The sequence below is a fragment of the Anabas testudineus genome, chromosome 22 (assembly GCF_900324465.2).
Source record: "Anabas testudineus chromosome 22, fAnaTes1.2, whole genome shotgun sequence".
Lineage (NCBI taxonomy): Eukaryota > Metazoa > Chordata > Actinopteri > Anabantiformes > Anabantidae > Anabas > Anabas testudineus.
In genome coordinates, this window is record NC_046630.1 from 17783620 (window position 1) to 17810874 (window position 27255).

At 39.2% G+C, this 27255-nt stretch overlaps 3 protein-coding genes across 4 annotated transcripts; 1 reads left to right on the plus strand and 2 right to left on the minus strand.

Moving 5' to 3' along the window:
* Positions 1-1462: 1462 nt before the first annotated feature.
* On the minus strand, positions 1463-5381 carry LOC113148247 (regulator of G-protein signaling 7-binding protein B-like). The gene is made up of 6 exons (XM_026339863.1): positions 5250-5381; positions 4887-5059; positions 4277-4407; positions 2726-2864; positions 2521-2591; positions 1463-1942 (listed from the first exon to the last, which is right to left on the minus strand). Exons 1-6 carry the CDS (start codon positions 5379-5381, stop codon positions 1851-1853), a joined length of 738 nt encoding a protein of 245 aa, XP_026195648.1. The 3' UTR covers positions 1463-1850.
* A 2656-nt stretch (positions 5382-8037) lies between these two features.
* Positions 8038-12629, minus strand: LOC113148244 (E3 ubiquitin-protein ligase RNF180-like). 2 transcript variants are annotated; one of them, XM_026339861.1, is made up of 8 exons: positions 12517-12629; positions 11959-12054; positions 11668-11763; positions 10759-11478; positions 10451-10570; positions 9975-10194; positions 9707-9835; positions 8038-9278 (listed from the first exon to the last, which is right to left on the minus strand). In XM_026339861.1, exons 2-8 carry the CDS (start codon positions 12013-12015, stop codon positions 9082-9084), a joined length of 1539 nt encoding a protein of 512 aa, XP_026195646.1. In that variant the 5' UTR covers positions 12016-12054; positions 12517-12629; the 3' UTR covers positions 8038-9081. The 2 variants fall into 2 exon arrangements, with proteins under 2 accessions (XP_026195646.1, XP_026195645.1); XM_026339860.1 differs by having other exon boundaries at positions 12512-12629.
* A 2150-nt stretch (positions 12630-14779) lies between these two features.
* LOC113148408 (5-hydroxytryptamine receptor 1A-beta) lies at positions 14780-16030 on the plus strand. Its single transcript, XM_026340108.1, has one exon. The coding sequence runs from the start codon at positions 14780-14782 to the stop codon at positions 16028-16030; it is 1251 nt and encodes a 416-aa protein (XP_026195893.1).
* Positions 16031-27255: the final 11225 nt, after the last annotated feature.

Below are 27255 nucleotides of genomic sequence, written 5' to 3' on the forward strand. Positions count from 1 at the left end.
CTTTAAAAGGTTCTTCTCTAGCCAAACAAGACCTGGCCTGTACTGAAGTGGGAACTAACCAACAACTGCATCACTGTGTATCACTGACAATACTGGAGCAAAATAAAGGCTGAAAACATCTAAGAGTTTGTGTTTAGGCAAAGCTTTCAAACAGCCGTGTCACATCCAGCATGTTTATTTTACATGTACACTGAATAAATTCAAAATCCTTTTTTTCCAAGAGTAAGTAAGAGTAAGTGTTATAATTATACGAGCCAGTTGTGTGTCTGCACCATAGTAGAGGAAATGACTTGATTTGTCTACATAGTGACACTAAGACTTAGACTTAGTCTCTACTAAATGATGCTCCAATGAAATACACCAGGTCGGTGCTCGGACTAAAACATATCATAGTAGGACACATTCAGATATGGAGGATGTGACACAAGCACAGCAAGACACAAAAACTAAAATGCCTGTGCATAGCCTGAATATATACATTTATCTTTCATTGTATAAAGAACCACAACATAAGGATAAGGAGTGAAATAACTGTTTGTGTAAGTTAAAAAAGATGTCTGACCTTAACTGAAGGAACTGATACACAAACTCAGTGTGTGAGGCTAGCTGAACTCTAATGGAGCTGCTTCATAAGCGTTTACCACTGGCTATTGTTTTTCTGCTGTTCACTTAAAGACATTCTTATACAATTTGGGAAGAGTATAAGTTAATTACAGATCAAAGCCAGAAATCTAAGAAAGCTCAGTGGCAGAACTCAAAAACCAAAAGAAAAGCCAGCAAAAAAATAATGATCAACGTTTAAAAAAAGGGATAAAATCAAGTAACAGATCCACTGCCTGTCCAAAAAAAAAAAAAAAAAAAGACAGTCAACACCTGTATTTAATTAAGCAAACAGGTAGGAGCTTCCCACTGGATAATTACTGCATGGATGATTATGTTTCAGCTGGTAACAAGTTATTTAACCCTAACTCATGCAGTGAATAGCTTCTTATTTCATGTCTGAAGACACATCCTGTGGTTGTGGAAAAGATGTTAATCTATTTCAGAAGGGTCAAATTATTGACATCAAGCAGAGAAAACATCCAAGGAGATTGATGAAACTACTAAAACTGTCCACTGGAAGAAGGTCATGTGGTCTGATGAGTCCAGATTTACCCTGTTCAAGAGTGATGGGCGCATCAGAGTAAGAAGAGAGGAGAGTGAAGTGATGCACCCATCATGTCTAGTGCCTACTGTATAAGCCTGTGGGGGAAGTGCTATGATCTGGGGTTGCTGCAGTTGGTCAGGTCGAGGTTCAACAACGTTATGTGTCCAAAGAATGAGGTCAGCTGACTACCTGAATATACTGAATGACCAAGTTATTCCATCATGGATTTTTTCTTCCCTGATGACACAGGCATATTCTAAGATGACAATACCAGCATTCATCATGCTTAAATTGTAAAAGAGTTGTTCAGGGAACAGATCATTTTCACACATGGATTGGTCACCACAGAGTCCAGACCTTAAACTCCATTATGAATCTTTAAGATGTGCTGTAGAAAACTTTGTGCAGCGGTCTGACTCTCCCATCATCAATACTAGATCAAGATCTTGGTGATAAATTAATGCAACTCATGACAGGAAAATATGTGACATTGCAGAAGCTTATCGAAACGATGCCACAGTGAATGTGAGGTGTAATACAAGCTAAAGCTGGTCCAACGAAATATCAGTGTGTGTGACGTGACTTTTTTTTTGGACGGGCAGTGTATTACACATTATAATTTCAGATGATGTTTAAAAAATAATGCTAGTAGAATGAAATAAGATTCATACATCTGGATCAGACACGAAAACAATTAACGCTCTCAGCCAGACACCATGCAGCAGAGTCCAGGGAAGCGTCTCTTCCTCTGTCTGATCAACGGGTCAGGAGTCAGATTCAACAAGCTGCTGTCATCTGGAACAAACACACACACCTCAATAAGTTTCAAAGTTAGCTTTATTTCTATTAAGACTTTTTTTTTCTTTTCTTCTGACCTCCCTGTTATTTTTTGTTTGTTTTAAATTAACTTTGGTCTTCTATCTGACTGACTATCACTCACGATTACTCCATTGTCCTGTTGCTTCTACTGTTTGTTTTTGTTCTTGTTAAGTTGTGAGTAGTTCAATAAAAAGTAAACTGCCTTGTTAAAGAAACATTATGTTTTGTCAAATACTAAATAAATATTGATTAGCTTAGTTTAGCATGAAGATTAAATGTGTGTTGCCCACAAATAAATATGGGTCTGTGGTCTGTCAGTCCTGCACACTAACTAACTATTTATTAGACAATCTCTTACATTCGTCACATGACTGCTTGCGGGGATCAGTAATTCAATACATTAATTGGTGTGGTAATGGTTTATCACTGTAACTTTAATGAAGATTTGATTGTGTTTTAGGACTTCTTTATATATTAATGCAGGTCATTCCAAAGGGCGAGCATTTCCCCAGCATTCGACAGCTATCTCGAGTCTCCTTCACAACATTACATACCTTGGTTTTTCAGTGGCAATGGCATCGTGTCCCTGAGTTTACTGAGTAAATTTCTCATCTCTCTCATATCTCTGTGAACACAAAGAACCAATCAATCAGCAAATCGTCATTTTTTTAAAGACAATTACTCTGACTTCACAAAAACTGTTCACGCTGCATTAAAATCATTGAGAATGGATTTAAAAAGCAGGCTGAGCCAGCGTACCTCTCTATGTTCTCAATGTCATTTCCCACCAGCCATTGCTCCTGAGGGAAGTCGATGGGTGAGGAGGATCGGTCCTCCAGGATGGGAACATCTGAGCTCTCATCCACCCTGAAGTCCACCTTCGGTTCAGAGTCTGTTCCTTCAGGACCGGTAAAAAACAAAAGCACGGAGGCACTGTCAACACGTCAATAAACAACTACATCCACTGTATTTGATCTCAGAGTGTAAGATATGGTGTAAAAGAGTTCCTGTCCTTCTAAACACTAAGAGATCTCTGCTGCCCTCTGCTGTCTCAATGGTGCTGGGTTCGGTCTGTATCTCTTCCCTCCAAAAACCAGAACAAATAAAACACAAGTTCTTGTCTTGTCTGCTGGATGTTTTACTGTATGTCCACACTGCATTGTTGAACTGCGATCGTACATATGCAAGTAAAAAAAAATCTATGTGCTTGTTCCAGGTTCTCTGGGAATTTACTTTAAAAAAGTTATATTGTTATGGTTTTATAGTCAGACAAAATAAAATGTAAATCATCAACAATCCAGACATTTGTTCACCATAAGAAATACTAAAAACATATGAACATATTTTTGATAGGAAATTATCTAGTGTGTAACTTCATATGGCCAAAAACAATGAACAACAACGTCTTTGCTGATGAAGTCCAAGTGAAGTCTCAAGTTTCTTATGGTTGTAAAAGCACTGCACAGCTATATCTAAGGAATTCAATTCATGTGCTGCATGATCATCACTCCTTATCTATTAGTATACTCTACCAGCATGCTGTAGTTTGTTATATAAACTTTAAACTGCAGCATGAGAAAACATTCCTAACTTTAAAGTTAACTGTAATTTGGAACCTTTTTGAAATGTTTTGTTCTGCAGACGTGGGATACGTGACGTGGTTGTAATCTGTGTTGAATTGTGAAGAATTGCTGGAAGAACAAGGTGCTGAAACCAGTGACCAGTAGATGGCAACAATCTGCCCTCAACTGCTCATTTGCTGATTTTGGCATTAGATTGTTTTCATTCTGAAACTAGAGGTTAATTAAGATGACTTTTCACTATTTCTATATATATTAATATATGTGTTACCATTTTATGTGTTTAAAGAAATATTAAAAGCTTCAGCTGTCTTTAGCTAATACAATTAGAACCACGTTCTTAAGGAAAACTGTTATTTTGTATTTTGGCATGGGAACCAAATCCAAATTCAGATTTTAAAATCAGTCTCTTTTCTTGTCAAACACATTTTTACCACCTAACTTTTAAATCTATTTTCACTTATGTCACTTACTTTGCTTTTACCTCTGTTTAATGGCCTGTTTACTTCATGCCAGCGTGTGATTACTGTAATGATTATTTCACAGATTTACTGGATTCTTTTTCTTGTTGTGATGGGCAATGTCCAGTGTCACATGATTCACATGGAGGTGGTTCAATGAACTCAGTCTGTGTTTGTTAGCATTCCCTATTGCCAGTAATCTGTTAGTACATGAGAACCTCAACTTGTGATTTCTTTGATATTGTCATTTTGTCATCTGTGATTTGTACTTTTCCTGTGAAGTTGCAGCACCCCCAGCAGGCACATGGATTTGAGCATCTCTGTTATGAACATCTCCAGGCAGCACTGCAGCTGGATGAAGAGCCGACAGATCTCAGGGTGGATCTCTCCGTCCTCTGGACTGCAGCGGGAACGGGGATGAGGAGGAGGAGGAAGAAGAGGTGGGAACAGATGAGAGGGAGAAAGGGGATGACAGAGAGGCAGGAGAAAATATAATTTGTCAAACGGAGAAGGGGAATATGACGCTAACAGGAGACAGTGGATTCACTACCACAAAAATTTAATTCCATGTTTTGTTTCTTCCGTTTACATTTTGAATTATTTCATGTGCCATTATGATCTTGTCTGATTCTTTTACCACACTAGTTATATTTGTTTTATTAAATGTTTTTGAACATTTTTAAAGAATTGCTATTATTAGGCTATTGTAGCCATAGTATAGCATACTGCACGTTGAAGAGTGTGTTGGATCAAGCAGATGTAGCCTGAACTAAGGTTCAAGAGGTCAGAATAGAGTCAACAGCATTTCAGCAACATGGAGAGTAAACATAAAAACCTTATTTTGCGCTTCCCGGTCATCACACTGTGATTACTTCTTACCCTGAAACAGAAATGACGGCCAGGTCCTGGTGCGCAGCCCGGGCCATGGAGCAGCCCTTGGTCCGCGTTTGGTGCATCTGAGCCCGCAGAGACGGACAGTCCGCGGACATCTCCCCGACGGATATCACCTGCTCCCGGTACAGCGCGACGAGGGTGTTGAATTCCTGCACAGTCTGGAAGAAAATGTCACCACCGACTGCTGTTAAGCCTGAATGCAATGAAGAAGTACAACAGAAAGCCTTCAAATGAATCTAAGCGCTTCTGTTTTCGTCCTATTTTCGCCACCTGTACGACGGAAATCAGTAATCTGGTGCAGAGCTGCGCTCAGCATCAACCATTTCTCTTCAGCATCTCAGGACTCACCATCCTGCTGCAGTCCACAGCCCCCTCCGTGCTCTCCCTCCGCTCCAGCTCCGTCTGCGCCCCTTTACTGATGGGGAAGATGCTCCCTGCTGATCGTGGGCGCTTCTTCCGCCCGTACGGTGCAGAACTCATGCATGCACATCCACCACCGAAGACCAGTCAAGGTGCAGGCAGACACAGAGAGTCCCCCCCCCCCTTCCTTTCTGGTAGCTCTTGTGTCCTCTGCAGAGAAAAGAAGAACCCGCTCAGACGCCGCAGGGTCGACGGGTTGGTGAGAGTTGAAGCTCCAGCAAGAGCTGTGTGTGTTAATCCCTGGAGCAGGGCCGTGAAGCGGGCCGGACAGACCCCCAGCAGCTCCACAGCAGCTTCCTCTGCATCCCAGCCGAGAGGAGAGTCACCTTCAGCCCCTCCTGAAGGCCGAGACGGAGGCTTCTCCGTCTTCCGCGGCGCGCTCACGTGTGAGGAGGATTCAGAGGGAGCCAACAGCAAAACAAGTCGTCACCCCGACTGACAATTAACTGTTTAGTAGCACCAGTGGTCCAGAGAAAAACAGGACTCCCAGGATTCCTTCATTTCATTATTCAATTAAACATCATGATGCGTTTTCACACATCATGGGTCTTTGTGCTATATTTGTTAATATAGTGCAAAAATATTGCACGTGTGTTTTTGGATTTTAAATTTAAGTTTTGCAGTGCAAACATACTTGTATCTGAATATTTGGGCACAGAATCTAAATTCACATTTGTGTTTCTTGTGCAAAAAGTAACTTGATCTTATAAAATTGTTTATTTACGCATTTGTCGTCCTGCGGATACAAATCCTCTCACACACATCAGCCAATCACGTCGCTGTGTCGCGCAGCCAATCAGCGGACACCACAACTGACCTTTGACTCAGAGCCCCGACTTCCGGTGGTCAGCAGAACGAATCAGCGTTAAAAAGAGTTACCACACCGTCTCAGAATGGATTGTGTCGAACAACTGTGACATGTTTTCACAGACATTACTGTTCAAACTTAATAAACGATTTAAAATGCTGTATTAAATGATGTGCACTTAATTTTAAGGTAAGTTATTGAATATTTTACAATTTTTGCTAATGCTAACGTTAGCTTTACTGTAATGTTACGGGCTAGCGATCATATACTGTATATTACCCATGTAGAGCTAATTGTGTCCCAAACTGTTATTTAGTTATTTATTTACTAACGACATACTCAATTATGACATTAATTTAAGTTTTTTTTATGAAAAGCTAACTAGTGATGAATGCTTTGCTAACCCCTTAGGTTAGCGTTTGATATTACAGGTTATCATACAGCAACAATAAAGAGATGTCATAGATCGATTCATACGAGGACCCTGGATGAAAACCTTTGGGTTTCTTATTCGATTAGTTTAATAATATTAAATATATAACGACACATTAGATTTAAAAGTATCATTGTCCACATTCATTTTGGTTACAACTGGTGAATGTGAACATTAGGATCAAATTAAGATCAAATACAGATCTAGTCATCGAGTCTAAATAATAATAATAATAATAAATGTTACCCCATGACTGGTTGGCTCTACCTGCTGATCCGCAGCTTACCAATGTGGTGATTTTACATTCAATTTAACAAAAATATGAATAAAATAAAGCTAATTTTGAAAAAGTGTTCATGTTCATTTTATTTAGAAGTTGCTATGTTTTACAGAGTCCTCAAAACATTTGGTTTAATGATAAAAGAAGACACTTTTATGTTTAACATTAGATAAATATATTGCCAAGCTTATCTTTTTATCAGGATGGTTAGTATTGACAAAACCATCTTGACAACTGGACCATGTTGACTTGACTGGCAGCTGTTGTTCTTATATTGGGAAATATATACATGTGTGTAAATATAGTATATACACAAATATGTGCAAACTCAAAAAACCCACAAATGCATAAATGAATATTCGTACTTGAATAATTGACATTTTGCACAAAAAATTACAAATGTGAATTTACGAATATTGAGATACAAGTAAAATAGTAGTTTGCACTGCAAACAAAAAAGATGCCATCTTAAGGAAAGATTTTTAATATATGCAGAGGGATGTTTTTCAGATGTACTCTCTAATCACAAAGCTCAGAGATGTTGTTCATCAGACCTCTTTTTAAAGCAACTTTTACTCTTTTGACCACTAGAAGGAAGAAAACCTCTGAACTGTACTGACAATGACACTATAGTAGTGTTTACCTTAAAGTAACATGGCCAGTGTACGAGTTTACAATGTAGAAAGCTTTTGCAAATAATAGATGTAGATCAACGTTATCATTCCACTGTAGACATGTTATTTAACTCTAACTGATGCAGTGAGTAGCTTCTCGTTTCTTAAACAACCATGTCAGAAGACACATTCTGTGGTCGTGGAAAAGATGTTAATCTGACACATAAAGGTCACACATGGATTGTCCTCCACAGAGTCCAGACCTTAACCCCAATGAGAATCTTCTGGATGTGCTGGAGAAGGCTTTGCGCAACAGTTCGACACCAATACAATGAAAAATTAAAGCAACTCTGGACAGAATAAAAGTTGTGACATTGCAGAAGCTTATTAAAACGGTGCCACGGTGAATGAGTGCTGTAATCAAAGTAAAGGTGGTCCAACAAAAATATTAGTGTGACTTTTTTCTATTTTATTCATAACCTAATACCATTAACTCACCTGGTGAGTAACCTGATCTGTTTTTAATTTTCATATCAGTACTCAGCAATCAGCAAACAGAACAGACCAATATGAAAAAAGAATAAAAACTAGCTTGTTTATTGCTTTTAATTTTACTCTCCTAAGAACAAAAAGCTAAATCTAACCATGTATGTTTAAAAAAAAATGCATATGTGCACAAATCAATGAGAAATTATTTGTAGCAAGACAACTATTTCCACAGAATACTAATGTTGTTTCCAGTTGCCCATCATCTGTTGTAGACAGAAGGCACACAAAAAGCAAAGAGGCACAATGCTGAAATGGGCATTTTACCCATTTGCAAGACTACATTTCTGCCTGGTCTTTCTGCTCAAGCTGCTCTTTTTGTTTGTTAGACATTTGGTTCCTGAGCGTCCCCATACATAATCCCTCACTGTGCCTCACAATACATCGGATTAAACCTTCTCCAGTAATACTGGAGTAAAATGAGCTTGGTCACTCTGACTAAAGACAAAGTAGAACATTACTATTAATCAAGAATCTGAATCAGGATGTGATGAGTCTACCTTACCCAAATAGTTCCTCAATAAACTACAAGTGTCACAGCATGTTAAACAGCTACAGCATTAACAGAAAAAACTACTCGCCTTCACTTCTAATTGTGCCCTTTAGCTCTGTACATCAGAACACCTAAATCGTATACAAATGGTAAATGGTCTGTACTTATACTGTATAGCACTTTTCTACCTACCTGGCTCTCAAACACACACACACACACACAGCGATGGCAGAGCTGCCATACAGCTGACCTCTATTTAATCTGAATTAGTGTACATATATGATGGGGAATTTCCAGGGACCAAAAAAGGCAGAAAAAGACATATTTATCAAATTAGCTTGTAGCTACTTAGCCCATAGTGTATAATGTGCAACCACTATGAGCTTTTACACATTTCAAGATTGTGCTTTTACATGTCCTGATAACATCAGCGACAGCAGATCAGATACATTTTAACACTGAAATAACAGGTTGGAGTTGTGACATCTGCCCACTGCTAAAGGAGAAAAATGCATATGAGATGCTCTTTAAAGAACATGAAGACAGATGAGCATGTGCTACAAACACTTGAGATCTCCTCAGTGTCTCAAAAGAAGAAGTAGTACATGAGGAAACTGAGCAGCAGGAAAGCCAGGATCCAGTTGACTGAGTGGATGTAGATGATGACCAGGCCGATGTCGAAGAGCCAGCCTCGCATGTCGGTGAAGTCCAAAGCGTGCAGGGTGAAGCCTGCATGGGTGAAGCGCCAGCGTCTCCTTGCTGTGGCTCCCTGTCTCGGTTGTCCTGAATGTAACAGATAAAGTAAGAATCTGGGTTCACAGTCACTAAGCCACTTGTTACCTAATTCTGGCTCAAATTTCTTGTTTCTTGTTGCAGTTTTTTTTTTTTTTACAAAGCAATTAATTTTTATCCCAGTAAATAATTTCCCACATGCTGTATGAATTTACAAATCTCAACTATTGTGCACACACTCTGAAAAAAAGTTTTATTTACAAGAAATACTTTTGTTTTAAGTTCGCATTCATGTTTGTCTATAGCTATGAATCTAAATTACTTTCCCTCCCCCCGTATTATTCCGTATATCCCATTTCCCATTATAATTTAGTGTTGTGCAGAACACAGAAACTTCACTGTCATTACGATAGACCTACTGTCAAGACAAGATTAAAATATGTTCATACAACTACATGCCAACATTTTCAGTTCCTCACCCCAGAAAGAGCGGAAAGTACGTTTGTGACAGGCGGGAAGAGGCCATTTTGCACACGGAGCACTCTGGAAATTCTGCTTGCGGCCGCAGTAGACTTTTGGGAAAAATGTCTCTGCTGTTTGGTTGAGCTCTGAAGAAGAAACCAAAAAGCACAGTGAGAAAAACAGCAGAAGATTAAATCATCATTTGTTATAATCTGATCAGTAGTCAACATTTCACATAGCATATAGTACTATACTTTTGTAGCTGTAGCTGTGGACGAGGTTCACCTTTGTGAAAGTTGGTATGTGAGATGAGCATGCGACAGAGAGGGCAGGGTGTGTTTGTTGGCCGGTTCCTGGCGAGTGTGCGAAGGCAAGGTTCGCAGAAGACGTGACCGCAAGGCTGACAGCTGTACGGGCTGAAGTAGACGTCGAGACATACAGCGCAGGTGAGGCCCTCTCTGACCTCCTCCTCACTGTCCAACAGTGAACCGCACACACTCCCAGCCTGGACACAACATAGGTTAAATGTTTCCCAAGTTAAACATCTTTCAATAACACAGGTGGAATACATTAATTATATTTAAAGTAACTTTTAGTTTAAAATCCTGTCATGAGACAAGATACTGTCCACATCCTAATGTCCAATAATTAAAAAAAATATTTAAATGAATTTGTAAAAGAGTTGTGATAGCATTGTTGTTAAGCTTAAGTAATTTAGATTTTACTCTGCACCAATGTAACGTAGAAGCCGGATCTCTCACCTGCTCCTGCTCTATCTGACTGCGCAACCATCGCTCTCTCCTCCTCTGTTTCCTGCGTGCACTCTTCAGACGGTTCTTCTCTCTTTTGCTCAGTCTGTTTGAAGCTGGGGAGGCTGGAGGCTGTCAAGGACACGCGCACACACACACGCACACAAAATCATGATCCCTGCCATAGATTCAAAAGCTGAAACAACAGAATCCATCAGCTCAGTTCCGACCATGATCAACACGTTGAATGATTGTTGGCATAAATCTTAATGCATTGTAAGGCACTGTTGGATTTACTGTGAAAAGCACTAGCAACGTACCACCACTTCATCCTCCTGCTCAGAGACAGTTCTTCCTCTGAAGAACAGGTCAGAATCTGAAATGTCTTCGTGGACAGCTGTGGTCTCTACAGAGGACTCCACATGCTCCACATTTTGCAGCAGCGCTCGATCTGACCGTCTCCCTTCAGAAATTGATGGACGGTGGGCGACAGTGCTGAATGTGGCTGTAGCACCTGTGTCAAACTGCTGACTTGTAGGAAAAGAAATAAGTGGCATTGTAGCCTCATCCACCCCTAACCTTGACAAATTAGAAGCAGACTCTTCCAGGCCTGCAGGGCAAAAACATGATGACATGAAGGCGGCATCATCTTCCATACTGCACCTTCTCCTATGAGTGATGCAATACAGAGGACTGAAAGAGAATTTGTTCTCACTGTCAGTCACTGTCTCTGAGGGCTCTGTAGGGCTGATGTGGGACGTGACAGCAGCACAGTTAAGCTGTGGACTGTGCAGTGCAGGCCTATCCTCGCTGTTCTGAGGGTGGTCTGACAGCAGACTAGCCCTTCCTCCCTTCTCAGGCCTCGTCCTCCTCAGCTGGACAATAAGAACGTGGTGTTTTTGGTCTGGATCCACACGGCTTTTGTTAAGGTGAACAGTGGCGTCCCGGCCACAGGGACACTCACAACGGTTAATGAAGTTGAAACCACCCAAACGAGCTCGGCAGTTCTGGCAGTTCAGTTTTCCTACAGTCCACTGGGCCTGGACAGAAACCACAGATACATAGATCATGTAATGTATTGTTATTGGATGTAAAACTTGGACTGGAAATACACCTAAACTAAACATGTTGTGATTTGTATAAACTATACCGTACGTATGTAAACTGTATGTACAAACCATTTACAATCAAATGTATTTTAATTGCAAAGACATAGATAACACACTAACCTGGTGAACAGAGGTCAGAATCCACTCTGGTAACATGTCAACATTCACGTGCCAAATACTACAAACAGCGGCTGAGCTTTCAATTGTTTCCTCAACCTGTTTTAACATTAAAGACAAATATTAAGCAAAGGCAGTTCCCATCAGACCCCAACTAAACTAAAATAAACTTGAAAGAACATTGGTGATTCATTTTAGGAAACCCACCAACTGATTATTCAACTAATTGTTAGAGCAGTGTGTGTTGGCATATGTCAAAGAGTGGCAGCACAGACACTGAGACACTTCACCCACCGTCTCCAGGCATGTTGACTCTATGACACCTTTCCGACACCTCCTGCAGCGGAGCATGGTCCCCTTTCTTCAGGCTCACCAACAGTGAGTTAATCTCTGTTGATGATGATGATAATTACAGTAAAGACATGTAACTGAAAAACATCTTCACTAACATAGTTACACTTGATTAACACTTAGCAGTCCTGCTTCTTTACATATGAGATAAACTGATGCTGTAGCTCCTCTGCGTTGACACCATATGGATGTGGCTGCTTTTAGCCTGAACCCCAAAGTGAATACAGTTGACACATTCAGAAACAATAAACTTAAAGCATGAATGTAACATGTATGACTTGAGGCACTGTCTCTTTCACTGTGTTCAAACTACCACTGCTATATTAAAGTTTTAGCATGTTAGCACTACATAAGCTAGCTAAGTGGTGGAATAAAAACACAGTCACGTCATGGTCAGTAGCCGTGTCAACAACAACAGACTCTACTGCTGCGTTTAAAACGCAGAATAAGAATGAAGACACAGAGCATTTTGAATTTTAAAGATGTGAACTCGCACCCGACCGCTTTGAAGACTTTGAGAGTAAAGGTAACGACGAAAGCCTGTGAATAAAAACAGTAAAGTTAATAACGCGGCAGCCTTTTTACTTTAAGCGAGGCCGTGACGTCATGAAAACGATGACACTCCTACGGAAAGCCCACTACACCAAAAAACCTTCGCATACATAAATCCACGTGTTTCTATTTATTGTTATAGGAGACAATTCACTAACTGTCGGAGAAAACACACAAGCTCTATCTATCTATCTATCTATCTATCTATCTATCTATCTATTTATCTATCTATCTATCTATCCATCTATCTATCTATTTATCTATCTATCTATTTATCTATCTATCTATCTATCTGTCTATTTTTCTATCTATCTATCTATCTATCTATCTATCTATCTATCTATCTGTCTATTTTTCTATCTATCTATCTATCTATCTATCTATCTATCTATCTATCTATCCATCTATCTATCTATCTATCTATCTATCTATCCATCTATCTATCTGTATATCTATCTATCTATCTATCTATCTATCTATCTATCTATCTATCTATCTATCTATCTGTCTATTTTTCTATCTATCTATCTATCTATCTATCTATCTATCTATCTATCTGTCTATTTTTCTATCTATCTATCTATCTATCTATCTATCTATCTATCTATTTATCTATCTATCTATCTATCTATCTATCTATCTATCTATCTATCTATCTATCTATCTATCTATCTATTTATCTATCTATCTATCTATCTATCCATCTATCTATCTATCTATCTATCCATCTATCTATCTATCTATCTATCTATCCATCTATCTATCTATCTGTCTATCTATCTATGCACAGAAGAAACTGGGAAGAGGCTGATCTCAAACTTAATGCAAAATATTCCTACTTGCGTCTTAATGCAGAAAAACGTATTACTATATTTACTATATTTACTATACTATATTTTTTATAAAAAGAGATAGTGTTTTCTTTATTAGAGATGGTGGTATGGTGATATTTTAGACTAACCTAAACATTTTCACATTTATTAAAAAATGTCATATCTGAAACAGATTTTTCAAAATATTTTCATCCAAAGATTACAAGAATCTGGAGAAATCTCTGTGAGCCAGGGACAAGGATGATATAGTATGCGTGTGATCTTCGGCCTCCAGGCGGCACTGCATTAGAAACAGGGATCATGCTGTGATGAACATCACCGCATATTTTCTTTTAACTGAGTAATGGCTCACAAAAACTCACTGTTCTGAGGGAAACTTCAGCATTTCACAGCTTTAGCTAATTACTTTTTGCAGATCTATAACCACTTACACATCAGATCTTTGTTTGTATTTTTTTATTACTTTACTACTATTAATTTACTATTAATTACTATGTATGGAAATTTTCGAATTGTCCATACACGTAGCATGTACTTAATATGTACTTAAGTCTTTACACAATATTTGAAATTGTGTAAAGAATTTCAAGTGATAATTGTACTAAATTAAAGTATTTTAATAATAATAATAGTAACGATAACCTAGTTATTGCAAAATAACTAGGTTATATAATAAGGTCATTTTTCAGTGTTACTGTTGCTTAAAATAAGTTTTTTAGTGCAATAGAATGGAAGTCAAAGTGGACGAACACCAGGTGGCAGTGTCCCACCTGGACTCTCTATTGATCTGACCGTGGTGCTGAAAACGGAGAAAAGCGTCTATTGGTGGATAAACAATATATTTACTGCTCACAAGTTAAACATAAAGCAATTATTCCTTTTATGGCAATGGTTACGTTCAGTGGCTTGTAAAATGAAATAAACCTTAATATTTTTGAATTATTATACCATTATTTAACTATTATAAAGATGAAACAGGAAAACTGGGATTAGAAACTGACCAAGTTCTTTTTCAGCGAAATGAAAAAACCCTGTGGCTTCAAAAAAATGTACATCTATTAAAGAAATTTCAATAGACTGTCAGTCTGAAGCAAAGTCAGTTGGCCTGTACGTTTTTTTAATAATACCGACATCTTCACTGTCTGTGCTGCCGACTAAACAGATACAAACAGCAAGACTGTTACATCCTCACAGACAAGTGACGCATTTTCCATCATCAGTATAAATACGCAACATCATTCTCCGTCAGCAGCGGAGACTCACAGACCCTCTGCAGCACCAAACAGTCCACTATGCCCAGCACAAGGTGCCACGGTGTCATGCGCACCGGGCTCTCCAACAAGTAATCCCAGGTCTCCAAAAAATCGACGTTACCGGCAATGGACAGCACAAACAACACGACGGCGTGGTCTCAGTTTGACAACCCTTATAACAAAACTCTCAAACCTGAAGACGAGGAGGTGAAGCTGAGTTATCAAGTGGTCACATCGTTCCTGCTCAGCGCGCTCATCCTGTGCGCAATATTTGGGAACGCGTGCGTCGTTGCAGCTATCGCCTTGGAGCGGTCTCTGCAAAATGTAGCCAACTACCTGATCGGTTCTCTAGCTGTCACCGACCTGATGGTGTCCGTGCTGGTGCTGCCTATGGCGGCGCTTTACCAAGTCTTAAACCGGTGGACTCTTGGACAGATTCCGTGCGACATCTTCGTCTCCTTGGATGTGTTGTGCTGCACCTCGTCGATCCTCCACCTGTGCGCCATCGCTCTGGACAGATACTGGGCGATAACAGAGCCCATTGACTACTTGAAGAAGAGGACGCCCAGAAGAGCAGCGGTCTTAATAAGTGTCACTTGGTTCGTCGGTTTCTCCATCTCAGTGCCGCCTATGCTGATCATGCGCTCCCAGCCCGGCAGCGTGGCAGAGGACAGGGCGAACCCTAAGCAGTGTAAAATCAGGCAAGACCCCTGGTACACAATATACTCCACATTCGGTGCTTTTTACATCCCGCTGATACTGATGCTGGTTTTATATGGGCGGATTTTCAAAGCTGCCAGGTTTCGGATCAGGAGAACGGTGCGTAAAACGGAGAAAAAGAAAGTGTCCGACTCTTGCTTAGCGTTATCCCCCGCTCTGTTCCACAAAAAGACCCACGGGGACGCGCAGGGCAAAAACTGGAAAAGGAGCGTGGTTCCCCGGCCACTGCCGAGCGCCAACGGCGCGGTGAAACACGCGGAGGACGGCGAGTCTCTGGAGATTATCGAAGTTCACAGCAACTCCAAAGGCAACTTGCCGTTACCCAACACCCCGAGCTCCGTGCCCCTGTTCGAGAGCAGGCACGAGAAGGCGACAGAGGCGAAGCGCAAGATCGCGCTGGCACGAGAGCGCAAAACGGTGAAGACCCTGGGCATCATCATGGGCACGTTCATCCTCTGCTGGCTGCCTTTCTTCATCGTCGCCCTGGTCATGCCTTTCTGCCAGGAGTCGTGCTACATGCCTCGCTGGCTGGCGGACGTGATAAACTGGCTGGGCTACTCCAACTCTCTGCTCAACCCCATCATTTACGCGTACTTCAACAAAGACTTTCAGAGCGCTTTCAAGAAAATAATCAAGTGTCATTTCTGCAGACCGTGATGCTTTCGGCTTTTGTGGTGTCATTAGAGACTCACCTGATCTACAGAGATCCAGATGAAAAGTGGAGCAGCTCTAAAACCCAACAGCCCGTATCAGTGGCACAGAGAATAAACATAATCATATAAAGATAACTGTTGATCGCCATCGTTAAATATTCCCAGAGATGTCTGTAGTCTATGCATAGATAAAGCTGTGATCGTCCGATTGAAGCTCCATGTTTCTCATCCTGTTCTGTAATGTTCAATAAAAATACTTTTCTAATTAATGTCTTTTTCTGAGGTCATGATTTTAAAAGAGTTCACCTCTTTTGCATCTCAGATGGGATGATTTGGTGCTTTTCTCTGTCTTGTATTATTGTAAATAAAATATCTTTGGATTTGGTGCTGTTGGACAGACAGGAGCAACATGCAGACATATTGATGAAGAGTTTTCATTATTTTATAACATTTTATAAATCCAACCCCAACACATAATGAAATAAAAACAATATTTCCATCACCTTTCTATTCTATTTCACTTTGTATGTTTGAACGATTTAATGTGGAGCCAAATGAGCAATATTTATTCATTAAATTACTAAAATGAGACATTCAGCATCTGAACTAAGAGATGAAAAAGTCTCACGCTGCTGCCAAATATAATTTTTTTGCTCCATGAACAACTGTTAGTCACAACATCAGCTTCTTCTGATCTTTTCTTGAGTAATAACTGTCTTAAAGTGCCAATAATTGCAAATGGTTTCTGGATTCATGAAAAATACGACATTAAACATTCTCCATGAATGTAGTGGAGACACTTTTCCTGTGGCTTCCAGATCTACAGTTGATGTTTTGTGGGTGAATGTGAATTTAAAAATCCTTGTCTGGCTAAACCTCCTCTGTTGGACAAGAATTTGAAAATGTGATTAAGAAAAAACAACCATAAAAACATGGAGCCTATGATCTGGTAATTATGCAAACACTTGACAATCTGGAACAAACTGAAACAAAAAAAAATCCTGTCAGCTATCGCGGAAACAGATTTTAATAACAATGTTTATTGAAAAAGAGTTGTGAATTTAAATTTGTCACTGTGGGTTTTTTCTGCTGAACTTTTCAAAGACTTTAATCCCTTGCACCTGAAAATATGTCATCCTCCTCAAAGTGTCTTCAAACAGCATCCTGAGCCCCCAGATTGTTCCCCCTGAGGTCCACCTCTGCTCTGATCCTCTCATATCATGCATGTGTGGATGTGCTGCATCTCAACAAAGAAAATCCTTATTACAGTCAAAAAAGAAATGCATTTTGTCAATCCCGGGTAGTGACACTGACACGGGAAAGCGACTCAGATATCGTGTGCGGGCAAACAGACATAGACAGACTCAGAGAAAAAGAGACAGAAACAGAAACGCACACACACACACACACGCACGTTCGTCACGGGCTGTCATTAAAAGGTTGGCCGGGGTGCTTCTTGTAGCAGCATCTCTGCCCTTTATCCTCCATCACTCACAGCCGCATAACACACACGTCCATCTTAAAAAGGCTGCGATGGGGGCACGCAGATGGATGCTGGAGAGGTGGTCGCCATAGCAACATATGGGAGATGCAAACTCTGGGGGCCGAGGGGCAATTACCTGATCAAAGGCCTGTTGTGGCACAGGAATACAGAGGTGTGTATGAGGGGCCCACAGCTGGCAGCTACTCAGACAATAAGCAGGTGTGGTTTGTATTTTGGATATTTTTTTCACAGCCACTGTTTGGGAGCTGCACGAGACTGAGCGAAACTTTCTCTTTTACAGTTGTACTTTCCACTAACTCTAAGGTTATTAAAGTAAGAGTATACACATCGTTGGTTGGCTTTATAATTTTAAAATAATTCATACAGATTTATAATCCAGGTTTATTACAAGTTGATTCCTGGGATGTTGTCAGAGTTTGTCTGCTAAAAATTGGATTACATTTAAATATATAAATACATATAAAAGGTCAAATTTGTATACTCCTTTTAAAACTTTTTCCTTGCCACTATTCCACTTGCTGCACTAGACATTTACTACATTTACTATACTTTGTAAGTTCCTATGATTATGGAACCATCACAGTTTGATTACATTGCGGCACATAAAAACTTGCTTTGGTTTTAAACGACTTTCATCCTCTTACACCGTCTTTCCATGGCCACCTAACTTTCTCTTTTGCTCAGGTCATTCAGTAATTACTATGGCACTGTACTGTGGGTGGTACTAACCTGCTGGCATAAACAACATATGGAGTCATTTTTTACAGGAGGACCCGTCTCTGCCTTCCTGTTTGCTATTTGCTAATTACTACAACCTCTAAAGGACTTTGTCACCTAAATATAAACATGTCATTTTGGGGCATTTGCCAACTTTACAATTAACTGTGTGTCATAATTGGTTTTTCACCAATGACATGTTTTTTAATAAGAGGAGAACATTTGCATTGATTTACGATTACATTTTCAGGATCTGGAAATCTAGTTGAAAGCACCTGGCTGCAAGTTAGTTAGTTTTTTTTTTTCTCTTTTTTCAAACAATTTTAAAGCATAGAAATAAACTTACAGTTGTAAATTATTTTCTGTGTCTTATTACATACCTGTATGCTGATGACACCATCATCTCAGCTCGGCACTGCAGTAACACACACTGTTCAAACTTTGGGTATAAACTGACACAACTGTTAACCAGAATATTTTAGCATGTTTTTCTTTGGTTTCCATCCATTCTTCAAAGAAAGTCTGTCTTTTCCTAAATCAGCAACTTTTATAGACGTTACTCGCCCACCACCAAGGTTTTCAGGAAAACCTGCTCATATAATAAATCTACTCAACCTACCCGACCGTCTAACTATTGAGCACTGAGCTGCCTGTTCACACTGTAAATCCATAGTTAGGGCAGAAAGATCAGTAACAAAAAGGTTTCTGATCATATTGTAAAATCTGTATAGATATGATTATTGTATTGATTGATTATTCTGTCCCTTCATTGACTATTTCATCAAGTTTCCCATCAAACTATAGAACAAAACAAGATTTAACAGCCTGAGACAAGACTCTTCCCTGACAGGAAGTCAATTCCACAAGGTTGCTTGAAAATAATAAAAGCACTAAAACATTTCACACCACGTTTTAATGTATGACTGCAGATGCTTGTGTAATCTCCAGGTTTGTTGTCTGTAGCTTCCTCAGAGACTGTGGCCGAGTGCACTTGGCTGTAAATCAGCGTGCATATTGAAGGAGGAGGTGAAGAGTGTGGATTAAATTTCATCCATACTCTCTTGAACTGTTCAGTCATGATGGTGATGTTTCCCGGCAGGAGTGCCTGTGGCGTTGTGCTGTCAGAGGAATTACGTTACGGTATTTCATAATCTTGCAGGAGCCAAAGAGAAACACTTCTCATCTTTTTCGGATCTCTTCTTGGAACCGGTGCTATTAATGAGCTCAGAGGAAAACAGCACAGCAGGAACCTGCAGATGATTCAATATAAGAAATGTACCTTTCACTTGAAATAGTGCTTACTGTATATGCTGTACATGCAGCAGCAGTATGCTGCACAGTTAGAGGCAAAAAAAGATTTGTTAATAAAGCCCCTGCATGTAGAAGTTTGTCATGATTGTGATTTATTTCAAATCATTCTGATGCAGAAGAGTTTTGCTGGTAGAAAAATGCTGTGCTTCATTTTTTACTGTCCTTGGGTTGGAACCCTAAGAAATTCAATTTTGGGGTTACTTACAAACAATGCATTTTAATTAAATGTAACCTAGAGAGGCTTTTAGCAGTGCACAGTTCACCTGAAAAAGCACCGAAAATGCTATTTAAGATGTACTAAAAGCAGCTAACGCTCAAGCAGCAAAATCCCCAGTGTATTTGTTAGGGAAAAACCTAAAACACGGTGTCACTTTAACTTAAAAATACATTATCATTATTTATTCATAATGCTTTTTATGCATCAGATCAGTGCCACAAAAAGGCAACAGACAAGTGAAGTGTTGCTCCATAATCCTATTTTCTTCTTCTTAATGTTGTATTTAATCTCTCGCGGCCTCTTTGGATCAATGTACTCAATATTTAGCTTCTTAAAAATAAACCCTTATCATCTTAAAGCTCTCTGGAGAACACAGTAAACATATCATTGTTATCGCTTTGCAGCTACCAAAGTGTAACTTTGTTTCTTCACCGATCAAACTTTTGTTGAAAGGATCATGTTAAAAATGGATTCCTGGTCATGCACAAGTGTCTCTCATGGAGCTATAAGCAGACAAATGAAGTCTCTGCTGTGAGGTCGGACAGTTTCACAGGGCTCCTCCAACAATAATGAAGTCACAACTAATTATGTGTTCATCTTTAATAAAGTAACTTCACCAACCTAAGGGCTGGTCAAACTTTGCACTGGTTCTGCATGGAAACCTGAAGTAAAAGAGAAATATTTTTAGTTAGAACCTCGGTGAGGATAGTTTGTCATTAGTTTAAAAAAAAATCTATTTAACCTACTTTTAAATAAAGCTTTTTAATGTCTTCCTTATTCTGAACTCCTCAAATATGTAATCCAGTGGTTATTTCCCATTCTACCTCCTAGAGCCACACAAGCTGGTTTACATTGATATATTTCCAGAAACTAACTGTTTCTAACTAACTGGGAATTATAAATAGCACTGACATACTGTATCTTAATGGCTTCGGATGAGTAGGAGGCGCTGGGGAACATCAGCCAATTGTTGGTTTCTTTTTTTTGCTATGCTTTTTGACGCTTTTACTGCATCCTCCTGTACTCATCGTTTGACATGCATGCATGGGTTAAGGTCTTGTGAGTGTTCAAGTAAGGATCAGACCTGGAGGCTTACTCGTCGTCTATCCTGGACTATGTGCAGTACTGCACAATTGCTACATGCCTTGACCATATTGTTGGTCAAGGGATGCTGCCTACAGGTCATGTGACAAGCTGGCTTATAGTGTGGCTTGGAAAGAACTGAAAATGGGCATCGGGGTGGCTAAAAACAGGTATAAAGAATGCACTGATGAGCACATTGATCACAAAGTGAGGCATCAGGACCATAACTGACCACAAGAACAGCACAGGGGGTCATATGATGTCCTCTACGGGACCTTGACACAGTCTAAAGACTCAGACTCAACGCAAGTAGAGTCCAGAAGATGGCCAGCTGTATTGCTGCAGATCCCACCCACGCAGGTCATGGACTGCTCTTTTGTGCCTATTGAAGGAGGAGGTGAAGAGTACGGTTTTTCTTTACAGAAGAGGTGCAGAAACATAAGGACTAGAACTAGTTACTGACACGCAGCTTCTTCTGATCAACTGAGCTTTACCACCTACATCTCTACTGCTGCTACTTATTGTAAATACTATTTGCAAATTTGTTTTGTTTTTTTACTCCATTTATTGTTATTGATTATTACTGTTATTATTATGTGGTTTTTTTTTTCATTCTTTTTGACAAGAGCTACCAAGCTAATTTTTGTTATGTTTATGTATAATAACAATAAAGAATTCTTATCTTATCTTATCTTGACCTGCTCAGTAAAACCTTATATTTGTCTCTCTGATAAAGTCCCATGTTAGAGGTTAATCTTGGTCTTATCAGTCAATAAACAGTTGCTTCTGAACTTTTGTCTTTCTGATTCTTACTGCTGGTTCACATCTTGTAGTTTCTTCCCATGAAGTCTTCTTCAATAGTCGAGGTTGTGGAGGTTGTTGGAGATGTCACTGCCTTCTTCATAATGTTCAAAAATGTTTCTATCATTCCGCTGCTCAGTACACAAGAGGTTTCCTTCTTTTTTCTCTCCTTTCTCAGATTCACAAAGACTTGCTTTCATGTTTTCGTCAGCTCTCTGTTGTTCATGTTTCATATTCAGGTTTATCCTTTTTAACAACAAACCCAAGGCTTAAACCAAGATTCAGAGGTAATTATTGTTTGAACAAGCAACTTCAGAGTACACACCAGGGAAAAAGAAATACATTTCAGTCATAATTTCCCATACTTTTGCTCACATAAAATGTGGGTCATCTGATTCAGAAGGCGCGACATCCTGTGATGTTTAATGTATCTAGGTGTGTATCTACCATCAAATAAAAGCTGAAATTCTCAACCTTTGTCTGATCTTCCTTTTTTGATCTTAGCCCCAAATGTCTTCAGTGTACAACAAACACAAATCAACTGGCCTTGCAGCTCCAACAGTTTGGGAGGAGACTTTACATGGCGTAACTAACTAATGTTCATCGTCTTTGTCCATTCACAAGCTGCTTTCCCTTCTTACTCCATCACTTTCCTAAACCTTAAAGCCTGCTGTGTTTTTGGCTCCATCTGCCTTCCACACCCGAACCAGTAGCAGGTGTTAGCCCCATCACTTTGGGTTCACTGTCAGCCATTTTAAGTAAGACATCAAACAGAGGCTCATTGTTTGTTGTCTTGCTGTTTGATATGTTTGACAGGTGTTCCTGCTCTAATCCGATTTCAAATATAAGAAAAGTTTCCTGTTCAACTGAGTCATTTGGTCTGGTTTTTGCAGGCTAATGGCATTTACTGAGAATGTAAATTACTTTGTAATTACCTTGCAAAAGGACTACTTTTTATTTGATTCAGTGAGAATCAGTAACGCCAACGATTGCTTTATTATAATAGCTAACAATGGGTAGTGATATTTTGGGGGTTTGTGTAGGGTATTGTCCAGATTTAACGACAAACCTCAAGCAAGTCCAGTTAACACTGATTCTCCATGAGCATCAGAGGTTAGGAACAAACAACATATATATAACTATACCACAGTTTAGGTTGGACAACAGCCTGACACTTAGGTAAATTAGATGTAATGAAACTTGCAGCCTTGCACTTTGAAGTATTTGACTGCAGTTTACAGCACTCATATAGCAGACATGAATGCATGTAAAGGAAAAACATCACTAGTATCTATCATGAATTTAATCACTGGGAAGGGATATGACTATGATTTTTTAACAGGCAGTAGCAATCCCATCCATTTCCTAACTGTGGTCCATTGTTATCATTTCCTAAATGACTGTAATGGAACAAAAATGGATCTTTTTCTTCCTACAGAAGAATGGAAAACACTTTATTCTGAGGGCACACCATTCGAACGCAGCAAGGCGTGTGTTACTTGTCAGAGAAATACTCAGTGTTATTAAGGTTGGATCAATCCATGACCTTTTCAATGTGTTTCTTGAAGCCAGTTGTCTGGACCAGACCGTCCAACATTTCAACACTGATGATCTGGACTTTTTGAAGCTTTTTGTTTTTGTTTTTTTTGTTAAGTGATTAATGATAGTCATCAAACATATTAATGATCCTGCTATAAATTTATAACATAAGTAGCAAGGGACTAATTTACTGTATGTTAGTATTAAAAACATATTAAAGCAACAATGACTGTCCTGCTTTTCTTAAACAACATATGATGTGATGTTTTATCTGAAGCTACAGAGATAAACACCTAGCAGTAAGTTGAAAGACACATATCATGAGTACGTGGTACTAGTAGCATGATAATCACATTTCCTTTTTTCAGTCTGGCGTTGTCTTTAAGTTAGATGTTTCAGTTTATTTCAACTTTACCAATCAGTCATGCAAGTCAGTTTTAGATGTGGCACTGATTCAGATTCTTGAACCAGGCTCTCATACTACATGCATACAGCAGAGAGCGGTAAGAAATCAGTGAAACTACTCATAGTGAAACCTCCTCCTGGACTGCATGTCGGGAACACACTCTGGGTTCTGATTGCTAAGCCCTAGAATAGAGTGTATAGAATCAATTCAAACTGACAGTCAGACCTTTGACCTTTTATTTTAAGTCATCTTTCTTTTAAAAGAACAGTTTTAAAACTCAGGTTACAACCTGTTTCACATACAATATGCTAAATGTAAAGTAATATTATTTATGCCTTTTGAAATACAACCTTGAAAATGTGTATGAATTTATTTATTTGCTTGAGATGAACGTACGCCCTCTGCATACTTACAGTACACATGAGGCAAAGTGTGGAATTCTGAACCTTTATTTTGGAGCGTCAATTATTTCTATGATACAAATATTTTTAAAAGTTTAGTATGAAGCAAAATTAAAAACGTGTGTAATATAAAAAAGGATCCTGAGCATTTCTTTTGTCATGGTTACAGAAATCGCTTGCTTTGACAGAAGCAGCTACTTTATATGTTGTGTGTGTTTTGTTTTGCTTGATAAAGAATTTCATCTTAATAATGGAGAGATCTTTAGCCTTCAAAGTGTTTTTTCATCTGTTTGACCAGTTGCAAAATTACCACTTACTGCATCCCACAATTTCCCAAATCAAGAGCTTGTTTTGATATTATACAATGGTAACAACAGTGAGGAAAACGCAAATGAACACCATTTCCCCTCACTGTGACTGCAGAAATTAGAAAGTGAGAGAAGGGCTAATGCAATTACCAAGTGTCTGTTCTTTATAGCCAAGGGCTTTAGGGACAAACAGTCCATTATAGGGAGTCTGGGTCAGATTTACGATCTAGCTGATTGTCAACTCTACTCTGTCCCACACAAACCAGTGTAATTATTGTGACACTTCAAACCAGGCTCAGCTGATTTCACACAAGTTTTCCACATACTGCCATCGCCACCTACAGACAAGGACAGTAATAGCTTCTGCAATGTTTTCAACTGTGCCTCCTACAGGCAAAGAGAGGCACTGTAGGAAGTGCAGCTGCTAAACATTTGTTGTCACACTCGAAAAAATCATCTGCCATATCCAAGATTCAGATTGAGAAGATGCAGGCCTGCAGATAACGCTGAGTGTTTTGAAAGCTTAGCAAAATCTTTAGAGCTGACAAACAGTGATATTACCAGTGACAGACAGTAAGGCTACAATTACATACTGGCATTCCCCCACAAACATGCTAAGGAGCCTAGATGAGCTGCAACACATCAAGTATCACATAGTCCATTTCAACCAGGGATGGTTTGCAGCGGTGGAAAGTGGTCTGGAACAAAAACTGCATACATTAAGGGCTAGGATCTGGACTATCATGAACAACAAGATTAACTAAAGCTTTGTGGTAAAGATAAACATCAGTCTATTGTATATTATATTTTATTATAATGTGGCGTGATGGATACAATGTATTTGATTCTATTACTTAACTAACACGTATATATATTTGTATGTTTGGCGTTGTTGTGAAATTAGAAGTGAGGTATTTATGTAGCTCTATGGTTGCTCTCTAGCCTATCCTTACATGTGTCCCCAACCTGGGACGTGCAGAGAGTTCCTCAAGTGCAGGTGCCAAAATATAAAAAAGGGCTATTTGAACTATTTAAAATGCTGAGAGAGGCACCTTTGATTTGGGAGAGCCCCTGCACATATCTTCCCCTAACTCTCCACATCAAACTGCACAGCCATGATGCAAGCAGTCCCTTTCCTGTTTCTCCTTCACTCTTCTCTGCTTCCTCTAACAGGGGTTTCTAGCAAAATCTGACCTTAAAATGAACAGTTTGACTTGGTTGCAGAACTGCTCTGAAGACTGAACATCTCCCCCTGGTGGATAATCTGCAGTCTGCTGCTTGTTCTTGAGTCTGTGGTTGCAAACCACTTCTAGAGGTGACTTGCATATTAAAAGGATTAAAATGATACTGCAGCTCTGCATAAATAATGTATGTTGAATTTGAAATGTTTTATAGAGATTTTATATTTTGCCTTTATGAACCACTTTGGTGAGAATGGCCTCATGCGTTTTCTTAAAACAAATTCTATTCTGAAATGCAAATTTTCAGTTAATATATTATTACACTTGTCTGCATTGCTGCACTGTATGCACAGATTGAATTAACATGCTATTAATATGGAGACAGAGCCCTCACTAGCAGGCTCACATAGAGAATCAACTGAGGGGGCATGTTGAACAAGGTCTCGGTTTTCACCTCAGCAAGGAGAAAACAAACCAGCATCAACTAAAACTGCTTCACTCATGAATTTACAAACTCGTGCTGAAATATTGATGAGAGACTTGTTGGGAAAATCTGTGTAAATAATGAAAGATAAATCAACTTAATAGTTTGTTACGACCAAGGTGGACACAGTTGATGTTAGCTGTGTGTAGGCAAAGCTACTTTACAGAGTCATCTGTGCTCATGTGTAAATGCTCAGTATGGTAGCCACTGTGGAATATGCAGTATGTGGAATTATTCCAGTGCTGCACCAGCACTCGTTATACTATACAATACTATACAATTAAAAACACTTTGCCTGAAACGTATGTTTTAGTTTAAAAAAGCAACTGACAAAGAGACAGACTTAGGGGAAACAGAGAATGGGAGGGGATGCTGCTATGGCAAACAATCTGAGGAAGTGCCTCCCATTTGACAAAACAATGGCCTCAGTGGTAATACCGACACTGCAAAAATACCAACAAACATATTATTTACATTGTAGAATGCAGGAAAAACGACTTTCAGTATTTCTTCTACTTGGAATATGTGGAATAAGATTAAATGGGCTTTTTTTTCTTGCTGCAATTAGATCACAAGAACTTCCATTCAATGGAAACTAAACTGATTTTGTTGTCACACTGAGAGTCATTTCAGAACTTTTCAATCTGGATCTTTGGGAACATTTGGTTTCTGCTGGTGGCACAGATGAGAAAATGTACGCCACTCTCTATCTTCTACTACTATTGTTAGGCCACAGTGGTTGAACAGCATGTCAGCTGAGATTAGCACAGGGGCTGGAAAAGCAGTTTTTTCTGCATGTGAGTCACTCAATGCTGTCCTAACTCAATTTACATGGGTAGCAACAGTATCAACTGTAATTCTTACATGTTTTTATCAAGTTACCCCAAATGTGTGAATGCCAATTTTGACAGCTTACAGAACAACAGTAGTGTAGTATAATCTAGTATTACATAGTACACTGACCATGGTGATGTGTGTGCTTTTCTTACCAAACCATCACATTACTTCATCTGAATTAAATTGGAAAGTCAGCAATAAGCTAAACAAGGTTTTTAGTTGATTGAAATAGTAATTCTGAGTAGTCTATAATTAGTTAAGAGTGCATCTGAAGTAAAAGATCAAGTACTCTGTGTAGTTTTTTTTATTTACTGAAACTGAAAAAGTGTAAGTGTAGTACACTAAATGATGATTAATTGACACTAAATACAATTCTTTGTTTACTTAGTTTTTTAAGGCCGTTGTTTTTTCGGAAAGAGTGACTACAGTACAGTCTTTCG

Coding starts and splice junctions, on each gene's coding strand:
- LOC113148247 (XM_026339863.1), bottom strand. CDS start 5,381: ATGAGTTCTGCACCGTACGGGCGGAAGAAGCGCCCACGATCAGCAGGG. Junction 2,865..4,276: donor GCTGCAACTTCACAGGAAAA/GTACAAATCACA, acceptor CCGGTCCTGAAG/GAACAGACTCTGAACCGAAG. Junction 2,592..2,725: donor GACATTGAGAACATAGAGAG/GTACGCTGGCTC, acceptor TTGTGTTCACAG/AGATATGAGAGAGATGAGAA.
- LOC113148244 (XM_026339861.1), bottom strand. CDS start 12,015: ATGCTCCGCTGCAGGAGGTGTCGGAAAGGTGTCATAGAGTCAACATGC. Junction 10,195..10,450: donor GTCAGATAGAGCAGGAGCAG/GTGAGAGATCCG, acceptor TGTTGTGTCCAG/GCTGGGAGTGTGTGCGGTTC. Junction 9,279..9,706: donor TACTTTCCGCTCTTTCTGGG/GTGAGGAACTGA, acceptor TGTTACATTCAG/GACAACCGAGACAGGGAGCC.
- LOC113148408 (XM_026340108.1), top strand. CDS start 14,780: ATGGACAGCACAAACAACACGACGGCGTGGTCTCAGTTTGACAACCCT.